We start from the raw sequence: 11,705 nt of genomic DNA on the forward strand, positions 1-11,705 counted from the left end.
CGGAACAACAACAACATCGAGAAGGAAGGAGGGGGACGGCTCTATCCAATCAGCGAGCAGGATTCACGGACCAATCAGCGCGCAGGATGATTTGGGCGGACTTTTCAAAACGGAAAAAAAAATCTCCGGTCCCTTTAAAAGTGTGATTCGATTTAGTTTCCGTCTCCTTCCGCGTCCCCACCTGGGTAAACACCCGGAGAAAGCTCCCTGCCAGGGAGGGAGTGGCGTGCACCCGGGCACTGCCTGGGGACAGCTGACAGCCTCACTGAGCGCGGCGGTTGCCCTCTCGGCCTCTTTGTCTACCACTCCCCCAGGGGGACTCTTTCACCTCCCTTCCCCCTGCCTGACATTTCACCGGCCGGACCTGCCCGAGATCACTCCGCCCGGGAACATCTGCGACTCGGGAGAAACAAAAACAAGGGGGCGGGGCGGGTCACGTGACGGGGCTGAGCGGAGGGGACGGCGAGCCAGCCGGCCAGCCCAGCCGCCTCCATTTTGCTGTGGCCTCAGCTGCCTCTCGCTCGGCGCCCGCGGGGAAGGCGGCGGCGATGGTGCGGCTGCTGCCGCCGCCGCCCGTGCAGTGAGGGCGGGGCGGGCCGGGCCGCTCGCGGGTGACGGTCGCCGCCTGGATGCGGGGCCGGGATCGGGGCCGCTGCGCGATTCTGCGGTGACAAGAGGCTGGAATCGCCCCCCGCCCCGAGCTCCGCTTCACCCCCCCGCCCCCGGCCCCGCTTCTCCGGCCGGGGGGGGGAACAGCGCTGCGGAGAGGTATGAGGGGCCGCCCCGGGAGCGGTGGGGGGCCGGGGGGAGGGGCTGCGGCTGGTGGGGGGGGAGGAGCAAGGTGGGGGGGCTGGGAGCAGTCGCGGGGGGCGGGAGAAAGGGGGAGCCGTTGGTGCTGGGGGGGAGGGGGCTGGAAAAGGAAAGGGGGGGTTGGGGCAGTCGCTGGCAGGAAGGGGGAGCCGTTGCGGCTTGGGGGGGAGGGGGCTGGGAAGAGGGGGAGTGGGGGGGGAAGGGGCTGGGAAGAGGGGGAGGGGTGGGGAGGGGGCTGGGAAGAGGGGGAGGGGGGGGAGGGGGCTGGGAAGAGGGGGAGTGGGGGGGCAGGGGGCTGGGAAGAGGGGGAGGGGGCTACTTATGTGTCTGAGAACTGGTGGCACCCTAGTCGGGACCCCTTTGTGCGGGGCACTGTGCGAAGGCAGAGCTGTCTGCCCCAGTGCCTCCTGCCCCGTAGTGGGTCTGGCTTTCTTAGGGCTGCTGAGCCACCTCCCTTTGTTTTGTTTCTCTTTCCCTCTCCTCCTCTCTCCTTGTGATAAGTTTCAGTTATTGAACAAAGGCGCCCCCCCCCCCTCCCCTCCCCTCCCCCGCACGCCATGGTGGGTGACTGGTAATTTAAGTGTATAAAGAGCCTGATCATTTCAATGTACTGGTTCAGTGATTTCTAAAACATACCTAGATTAGATGGGGAGAGCCTGGCAAAAATTAAACCTTGAGATGGTTTGAGTAGAGAGGTTTCAGAGCGGCAGCAGTGTTCGTCTGTACTGGCAAAAAAACCAAGGCGGACTTGTGGCACCTTAGAGACTGACAAATTTATTTGGGCATAAGCTTTCATGGGCTAAAACCCACTTCATCGGATGTGTGCAGTGGAAAATACAGTAGGAAGATATATATACAGAGAACATGAAACAATGGGTGTTGCCTTACCAGCTGTAAGGAGACTAATCCATTAAGGTGGGCTATTGTCAGCAGGAGAAAAAAAACTTTTGTAGTGATAATGAGGATGGCCCATTTCAAACAGTTGACAAGAAGGTGTGAGTAACAGTAGGGGAAAAATTAGCATGGGGAAATAGTTTTTGCTTTGTGTAATGACCCATCCACTCCCAGTCTTTATTCAAGCCTAATTTAATGGTGTCCAGTTTGCAAATTAATTCCAATTTTGCAGTTTCTCGTTGGAGTCTGTTTTTGAAGTTTTTTTGTAGGAGAATTGCAACTTTTAGGTCTGAAATTGAGTGACCAGGGAGGTTGAAGTGTTCTCTGACTTATGCCCAATTAAATTTTTAGTCTCTAAGGTGCCACAAGTACTGCTGTTTTTTTGGTTTTTTTTTTTGAGTAGAGAGTGGCCAGAAGCCATTGTGTGTGTCCAACCACCTAACTGAAATGCAGTGTGATTAATTTCTGTAAGGCATTGAACTGTTGCTGCTGAACGTCCCTCTCCTGTATTATTGTTTTGTTTAATAACAAATCAGGTCAGAGATCTCCCTGGGTCAGTATAGGAGACAACACCCCAAACCCAACAGCAATTGCCAAACCCACCCACACTGTCACAGGAGCGGCGACTCTCTTCTCTCCCCTCCCTCTTCAGGGTGGGAAGTGTATATCACCATCTTCTCCTAATTCATCCCAGTCTCCTTTCCCCATAGAAGGGTAGGACTAAGTACACCACCCTAAGCTTTTTCTCAAGTGAAGACAGAATGTTTCATTGGCAAGACAAGGGGAATAAGTGTTGCAAAAGTTGGACTTGGAATGTTTCACACTGGTATTTGAGTCTGTAGATCCTGTCTGACTCCATTGTCTAATTTTCATTCAGTGGCAAGCTACCTAACACTGAGATTTGTTTTCCTATTAAGATGAAGGATTTGGGGGCTGAAGAACAAATGAGCAATGAAGCTTTCTGGCTGTTCAAGCAGTTAAATCTACATTTGGAGCAAGAATTGAAGTTTCAACCTCGGGAGAAGGGGCTGAGCCTGATTGAGCGCACTGCTGAGGTGAGGAGCAGGAGGAGAGCTTTGACTCTAGGGGTGGAAGAGTTAATCATTCATGAGGTTGATCCATTGCAATGAGAACTAGCTGTGTAACTATCAAAAGCTCTGCTGTAGTTTTACACTAGGGAATTGCAGTACACGAAGATAAATAGTAAAGCAAAGCGATGCTGTTAGTTCAGATTTAATACACAACTTGGGTTTTATAGAAACAAACTTGTAGGAAACTGAATACCAGTAGAAACACATGTCTTTAAAAATCCCATTATCATTTTTTTCTATATAAACATCCTTTTTATGTGTTTGTGGAGGTATTTTAATTTAAAATAAATGTATATATTATGTGCCGTGAACTGTCTTTAAATTCCAACACTTAAATCCACTAGATATCTTCATTAATAGAAGAACTAGTTAAAAAAATAAGGTGAGTTTTGTATCTGCATCTGATCTGTGATATGCAAAAATGGTCTGTGGATAGCTGTAGATTTGCAGGGCTCTAGTATATAAAATTTGGATCTGCATCCGTCCGTAATCCACAAAAATGGTCCGTGGATAGCTGCAGATTTGCAAGGCTCTAGGGATGCTTTCCTGAGTTGGGGTCTAATGCCCTAATCCTACTGGGCAGACTCCCGCTGAACTCAGTCAGCAGGTACAGAGCCCCACTGATTTCAATACGAAGTTAATAGCTTAGGTAAAGAAACTTATTTTAATATTAATGTTTCTATCTTGTGTGCCTTCAGGTACAGAAGCTATTGTTGGATTCTTGTAGATTTTAATGATGTGCTTACGTTGTAGTGCTTTATGTCTTCAAAGCACTGTACAAACAACTAGAACAGTTCTTGGGGTTGTAAACTACTGGGGTATCTTGACAAATTAGGCAGTGGAGACAGATAATTAAGGGTAATGGGCTTCAAAAATACATTTAACCAAAGACATGTGAAGTGTCATCCCATGTAATTTAATATTTTAATGATCTCCGTAGAAGTGACCCAATGAGCTTTTCTGAATTTCAGCTGAATATGGAATACTTTAATTGGATACTATAAAGAGGAATTTTGATGAGTAATCTGTATTATCCCACAGGTAGCTCCAGGGGCACCCCTATCTAGATGCCTACAAATCATGTGTCTACAGTGGTCCCTCAATACAAGCAGGGCTCATAATGGGTTTAATTTTTGCATTCTGGTGGAGTGTAGAAGGAACTCCATTTAATACAGGAATTTTTCTGCAGCCTTTGCCCACACCCTGAGGTCAGGGCTTGTTCTGTTTATATATATTTTGGTAACAGTTGTCTTTTAAAAACAAATGCATATTATAAATGGATTATAATATACTGGATTTATACTGGATTTTGTACTAAGTTGACTTAGAAGGTTTGGCCTTCAGTCCAAACACCGTGGGTTTGTTGTGAAGCTCTGTAGGATAACTTACCCCCTGTTCAGTAAATTAAAAAATCCACTGTTTTCACAGTGTACTTCTTTTAAGAGACTATTTGCCATCTGCTTGCCTACTTCTAAAACAGATGACACTGCATTATATAGTGTTGGTAAATGCTGATTTTGCTCATTTCATTGCAGAATGAAAACACTTTATGTCCAAGACTAAGGAATGCCAAGGTTGAAGATCTGTGGAGTCTGACCAGTTTTTTTGGATTTACAACTGAAACGTTTGTCCTGGCTGTCAACATTCTGGACAGATTCTTGGCTCTTATGAAGGTATCTTGAATGGGGAAGAAGTACTACTATGGCAAAGATCCTTGTGTTGAATATGCATACTTCCGTTTAGTTTTACATTCATGAGGTTTGCTTTGAACGAAGGTAAAAAACAATCGAGATTCTTTAATAAACAATTGTAATTCCTGTGTCCTGGTTAGCAACATCCTATGATAGCTCCTACTTCCTAGATCAGAAGTGGGTAGGTCACTTCACGACAGATAAGATTCTTAGAGTGACTATCCGATATTTATATGTTATCATAACTTTGCACATAACTCTACATAGGTAAACAAAAAATATGGTTCTGGTTCTTGCCTTTAAAAGCCTATAATCATGAAATAAGATGAGTCACAATATTTTGCAAACTAATCTTGGAGTATTGAGAAATCTGTATAACTATGGCCAACCTATATGTAGTATTAATGTATAGTCCAGTGGAACTGCTTCAAGAATGCATTGCTGGACTATTCTCAGTAGAGGGGGCTCAGATATGGAATTGGTTCCCCTCATGGCCTCTGGAAGTTGTGCATTTCAGGATTTGCATTAGTGAACTCTTTTTTTCTTCCTAATTTTCTTCCTTATTTTTCTGTTATACTGATATCACTTTGCAGGTACCTTTCTAGTGAAACTACCTTGACAAAGTGCATTTTATATATAAGATTTGGTTAGACAGGCATCATGTACCAGTAAATGCAGTCTAAATCTTTTACTTAATGTTTATATTGTAGTAGTGCCTAGAGGTCTCAACCAGGCTAAATCTCTGTTTAGCTGGGTGTTGTACAAACATACATGACAGTCCTACCCAAAAGAATTTGCAGCCTAAAACATGAAATGCTTCGTGTTTAACTGTAAAGGTTGTGTGGCTTTTAAACATGGTACTTCCATAGTAACATCATGTGGGTCACTAGGTTGTCACAGGTGTAACAATTGATAAATGTGTGGGGTTTTTTTTTTTTTTTTTCAGGTGAAACCTAAGCATTTATCTTGCATTGGAGTCTGTTGTTTTCAACTGGCTTCCCAAGTCATTGAAGAGGAATGCAATATTCCGTCCACTCATGATGTCATCCGGATTAGCCAATGTAAATGCACTGTTTCCGACCTGAAACGGATGGAAAAAATAATTTCGGAAAAACTGCACTTTGAATTTAAAGCTACTACTGCCTTAACCTTTTTGCACTTGTACCATACTATTGTACTCTGTCATACCTCAGAAAGGTAAGTGTAGTTATATATCCTATCCAATGATCTGTCATGGTTATAAGACCCTTTTCCCCCCTTTTAGAAGTCTCATTAAATTCTGACTTTAGCTTAAAAATCGCCATCTTTTAATCTTAGTTTTTACTTGAGTACAAATGTTGTTCTCTTTTATTATTTGTAGGAAAGAAATCCTGAACCTTGACAAATTGGAAGCACAGCTGAAAGCTTGCAACTGCCGATTAGTCTTCTCTAAAGCAAAAGTATGTACATTTAAATTGTTTTGCTTAGTAATTCATAACTGGATTTTGATTTGTGTATGCTAAGTGTGTGTTTTGTACTTCCAGCCATCCATATTGGCCTTGTGTCTTCTCACTCTGGAAGTTCAGACTTTAAAATCCATTGAGCTGTTTGAAATTGTTCTGCGTGTTCAAAAGCATTCACAGGTAAACTATTTTAAATGGCTTGTTTACCTGTTGGCTTTAGCACTGAATAATGAAGTACCACTTTCCTAACCATGGGCATTCTGAACACAACCATAAGATGTTGGATAATACCAGCACCCTTCCCTTTAGCATCTTGAGGTGTAAAACATACCATACCACTAAGACAAAACTACATGAATACACTTTGCGCTCTCTTCTTTACCAAGAAGCAATCTGATAGCAGGGTCTTATTGGATGCTTATATGATTAAGAACCCGTTAAGTTCTTCATCTTACCCAGTCTACTTAAATATGTGGATCCGAGGAAGCTCCCCTGTCGTCCTGCTTCTTACATGGAAAGGGGCTTAAACATGACACTTAAAATGTGGTCTATGTAAATGTACCTGTTGATTTTTTCTTCTCACACTAAAGATGTTAAATATATAGAAAAAGTGAAAGGTATTGTCTTAAAAGCATTAGTGAAACTAGTATAGCTGAGTGCTTTTGTCTTAACTTTAAGTGTACAATAAAACCAAGACTTTACAACAAACAAATCTACCCAGATTTATTTAACCTGAAATGATGATTATGGTGGTGATCCCAGCCCTGGAGAAATTATTTCATATTTCCTAGCTCTGAATAGTTTTGTCTGACATCCTTCATAAAATCATTGTCACTATACAATTTTAATGTTCTTAATAGACATTAAATAGTATAACAGATAACTCTACTGTTTTGTTACTGTGTGAAAATCCTAAGATTCAGGGTCCTGAGTTATACTGGCATGCATTGTGTGTTATGAGGCAGGGACTAACTGGCTCGTTTGCTTAAACCTGTCTTTAACTTAAAGGCAACATGAATTTTATTTGAACTGTCAGCTTCACGCTATATCGCACAAGATTGTCTTAGGCCATGCTAAAGGAGCTGAATTTGAAAAGTGAAAGACTGACTTTTTAGTCCATTACTTCAGCAGCATATCACTTGATTTACATGCCAGCATGTTTGTAAAGGTGACGGGGCCTCATTCTAGACTGTCTGCAGTATAACTAATTAGATGTTTTTCTCACTCTTTTTTTTCTTTAAGATAAGTGATAGTGACTTACTCTACTGGCGAGAGTTGGTTTCCAAATGCCTAGCAGATTATTCTTCTCCTGAATGTTGCAAACCAGATCATAAGAAGTTAGTTTGGATTGTTTCAAGACGTACAGCCCAGAATCTACAAAATAGTTACTGCAGTGTTCCTGAGTTGCCAACTATACCAGAGGTTGGATGTTTCAATGAAAGTGAGAGGTAAGTAACATTTCCTAAGTTGCTGGTTTTCACTGATTTGTTAGTTTCTGCAAGCATTGTGGTGACATGTAGTCATAAAAATAGATTTGATTCAGTAGTTCTTATTTGCATGAACAGTTGCTTAAGGAAGTGTAGTCTTTCTGGTTGCCGTCCAAACTGACTTAAATCTCCAAAACTATATGTTGCTTGGGTAACTAGAAAATCACCTCAGTTTTCCCAAGCAGTTGAAGTCATGTGGCATGATCTGACTTAGCAGCTCCCAGAAATTTAATTTTAAGGACTGCAACCCAAATGTTCCATAAACAAATAGTTTTATTGTTGGCTTTTTGTCACTTTAGTCCATGTTAATTTTTGTTTCAACAGTTTCTTAAAGGACTGTAGCTAAAAGGTTAGCATGTTTGGGAATCAAATTTAAGGGAAGGTGAGGGACAGCAGAAGGAGAGGAAGGGACAGTGCTGGAGCAAACAGCCAATCAACACAGGGCAAAGGAAGTCCAGTCAAAATTGTAGAAAGGTGTTTGGCTGCTCCTACTGGCTGGAGTCTCTGGAGCAGTTTGGCTCCAAGGCCAGATGCTGATGAGGCACCACCTGTGTCCTTGTGCCCCCAGAGTTTGTGGGGTTCCCCTGCATAGTTTTGGGTCCATGTAATTGCTTGTGGAAGTGATTGCCCCTGCTGGGCCCCATTTTACAATATGCAGTAGTCCCTAACTAGATGAGTTCTTTGCACAGCAGTCTGATCCTACATCTGTTGACTTAAATGGCAGTCGTATAAAACCTTTAGTAACTTGGATGGTTGTCGATACTAAACATTTTAAAGAAACTAGTAGCAGTGCCATTTCACACAACAGTATAAATATAGTAATAAGACGTACAGTGCCTGTTCGTGTTAGTTAATAAGCGGTAGCATAATCATGCTAGTGGATTTAAAAACTAGGTCCAACGCTTGCGAATATGCTGTGATTTGAGCATTGGGAGCACAGTAACTAGTAATACAAGCTTTTTTTTTTTCTAATATTTTTGAAATCTCTTTGCCAATGGAATGAAATTCTGTAGAACTAAAAGTATGAAGAGCTTTTGAATTTCATTGGCACCTGACATTCCACAGCAACTCAATACGTCTATAGGAACAAAATATGTAATGAGAAAACGTGGGATCAAAAAAAAATAAAGGTTGCTATCTTCATGGCTGCTTGTGTAGTCATCATTACTTGAGTAAATTACAAATAACTCTTCGTTCTCTTTTAGCGAAGACTCCTGTGAAGACATGAGCTGTGGAGAAGAAAGTCTTAGCAGTTCTCCTAGTGATCTAGAAGGCAACTTCTTCTTTGACCTCAAACCTAAATCTACATGAAAAGCTCTCAACTGTCAGTCTTAGCAATTTGATTGCACTAGAGTACAATTTTTAAATGTACCATAGGTTTTCTTGGCAATAATAAATGAGTAGGTGGTATCCAGGCAAGAGTTGCTGTGGAATACATAAGTGCTTATAAGGCCTGCCTTTTTTAGAATTCTGATTTAAACAGCCATTTAGGTGCCCGTTCAGCAAAATACTTAAACACAGCCACGGTCCTGAAGTGGACTCCTCGTGTGAGTAAAATGATGCATGTGGAAAAGTACCTTGCTGAATTCGGTCTCACAGCATAATGGGCTAGTATTTCAAATGGTAAAACCGCTTTAGAGTGCGCACACAATCTTCAAGAAAAGAGCTTGTATGTGCTCTATTGTACTCATTTCTTTTGGGGCAGGAAGTATTTTAACCAAAATTATATATTTTAATGGTGTACTCTAAGGATTTTAAACAAGGATTCCTTAAGTTTAAAAAGCAAAGATTTTAATCAGGAGTATGCATGATCTATTTTGGGAGGAATATAGACTTAAATACCTTTAAACCCATTCATATGAATGATAGTCTAGTATGTATGTGCCAGGGTTTATTTTAGCATTTTCATTTTAAACTAATGCAGATAAGCTTATGCTGAATTTCATAATATGAACTTCAATGTTTAAAAACTTAGTGTGAACATGTCAATTCATACTATTAGACTAGAAGTATTAACATGTTAAATTTGGTAAATTTACATTCCTCTAAATATTTAACCCTTGTAGTTGATTTCAGTATTCTTCCACTGTCAAATGACTAAATCCATAATCAGACTGGTTTGCATGCTTATGTGAAAGCTGTTAGTGCAAGAAGAGTTGGTATTATGCAGAAATGTCAGGTAAATGTGAAGTTGATAAAGTGGTTGATATAATGGCAGAAACTTGGTAATTTTTTTGCATTTTTGTTCAAGCACACCGATTAGTATGATTGCATTTCACTCGAGTATGGACAGCTAGCAAATGAGGAAATTCACTCCGTAGAATAACGGTAAATGCATGGTAGTGCCAATGTAAAAATGAAGGGGCAAAAAAATGACAAGCTAAAGTTTAACGTTTGTAGAAGTAAACATCTTTCTAGTATGGTGCGCAGATGTGAATGGGGACGTAAGTTCCTAAATGTGTTATGCTTTCAGTTTTATAAACTTATACAAAAGTTTACAAAATGTATAAAAAAATGTAAATTTTAAAAATGTACAGAAAAATCTTAACTTTAAATGAACAAAAAAGGACTGTATTTTTTTACATTGTGTATGTAACTTTCTGTAGGTAGCATGCATGTGGATATTAATTTATTGTGTATTCTCTATGATACAAATACTGTCTATTGAAGTCTTGCTTTTTCTACAGCAGGCCTTAACATCCAACAAGATATTTTCTGAACCCAACCTCTGATAAAGGTTATTAAACCTACTGTTTTGCTTCAGTTCAGAATAAAAATAAAGCAGTTGTATTTCTGTTTGTGTAAATCTACTGCAACCTAAGACTTCTCAGTAAAGTTATATCAGCTGCTCTATATACTGAAAACTGGCTTTGTCTGAAACTTTTCTACCGGGACTATTTAAGGCTTTTCTGAAAAATTTAAAGGAAAATGGTGTCCTTTATATGCTAGATTTTTATAGATTGGGTCTCCAGTAAGAGCCTAGCTAACTAGACTTTGATACTGTTTTTGATTCATGAATTGTAACATACTAGATAATTGTTTAAAAGATTTCTAAAATGGCTCTACATAGTGATTTTGCTTAACTAAGTTCTGATTTAATCACAGGAGAAAACCTATCTAGGCAAAATTTTCTGTTGCCTCCAACTAAGAAAATTCCTATCACAGATTGGCTTCTCCTTTGCCAAAGAAAATAAGATCAGCTAATTATACACTTTTGCTCAGTCTTTCCTTAATGTGTTTAGACTTTGTATGCCATTACATAAGTCAGATGGGGTCAGACCAATGATCTACCTAGCCTAGTAGCCTGTCTTCTGACAGTGGCCGGTGCCATGTGCTTCAGAAGGAATGAATAGAACTGGGCAATTATTAATTGATCCATTCCCTGTTGTTCAGTCCCAGCTTCTGGCTGTTGGAGGTTTAGGGATGCCTGAGCATGGGGTTGCATCCTTGGCCATCTTGGCTAGTAGTCAGTGATGGACCTATTCTCCATGAATTTATCTAATTCTAGTTGCCGTCAGCCTACCACTAACTCCACTGCATCTCAGAGTCCTGGAACTAACACTATTACATGTTCTGGATGGAGTTGGGCATTCTTCCCTAGCACTGTAACTATCAACTTTACTATAGTTTGTCAGTTAACAGTATTAGGTTGTGATTACTGCTCTGTGCTAGGCTACTGGGGGGCTTGACTTCTACCATAAATTCCCTTTTCCCTCAGCAGTGTGTTGTATATTCACACCACATGTCACTTAGCCTGTCTTCTGAACAGTGATTTTAGATGGCTCTAGCGTGAATTGCATGAGATGTCTGCTAGCCTATGTGCCTCAACCAAATTATTCAGAATATGGTAGCATTATTGCATATGACTGGCTCTCATTTTCTACATTAAAAAAAATTAAGATCTTGGTTTTCAATAACCTTCAACTCTTAAACACATGTCCTAAAGCTCAAGATAAGTTTAGCTCAAACCCAAGCCTTGGCATTGAAGACAACTAGTCCACTGGCCTTCAACCAGAGGCAGCTAGACTTATTGTCTTTGAACAGGTTTCAGAGTAGCAGCCGTGTTTAGTCTGTATTCACAAAAAGAAAAGGAGTACTTGAGGCACCTTGGAGACTTAACAAATTTATTTGAGCATAAGCTTTCGTGAACTACAGCTCACTTCATCGGATGTCTGACCCATGAAGTAAGCTTATTCATTCATGTAAGCTGTGAAAAAACCACCCCCAAGTGGCTACATTCTGTAGCCTCAAGTTCTTGGAATTTCAACAAAAATGGATTTTAAGTTTGCT

General features: G+C 41.1%; 1 protein-coding gene across 9 annotated transcripts; it reads left to right on the plus strand.

Annotated features, from left to right (window-relative positions):
- The first annotated feature begins 430 nt into the window (after positions 1–430).
- CCNG2 (cyclin G2) lies at positions 431–10,279 on the plus strand. Of its 9 annotated transcripts, none has more exons than XM_073340449.1 (9): positions 431–768; positions 2,622–2,759; positions 4,331–4,468; positions 5,433–5,683; positions 5,847–5,925; positions 6,010–6,108; positions 7,171–7,376; positions 9,667–9,743; positions 10,103–10,279. In XM_073340449.1, the coding sequence occupies exons 2-8, from the start codon at positions 2,622–2,624 to the stop codon at positions 9,710–9,712; spliced, it is 957 nt and encodes a 318-aa protein (XP_073196550.1). In that variant the 5' UTR covers positions 431–768; the 3' UTR covers positions 9,713–9,743; positions 10,103–10,279. The 9 variants fall into 9 exon arrangements, 7 of the variants coding, with proteins under 7 accessions (XP_073196550.1, XP_073196551.1, XP_073196549.1 ...); XM_073340450.1 differs by having other exon boundaries at positions 10,106–10,279; XR_012158431.1 differs by having other exon boundaries at positions 432–768; positions 8,621–9,743.
- Positions 10,280–11,705: the final 1,426 nt, after the last annotated feature.

This window comes from Lepidochelys kempii, chromosome 4, assembly GCF_965140265.1.
Source record: "Lepidochelys kempii isolate rLepKem1 chromosome 4, rLepKem1.hap2, whole genome shotgun sequence".
Classification (NCBI taxonomy): Eukaryota; Metazoa; Chordata; order Testudines; family Cheloniidae; genus Lepidochelys; species Lepidochelys kempii.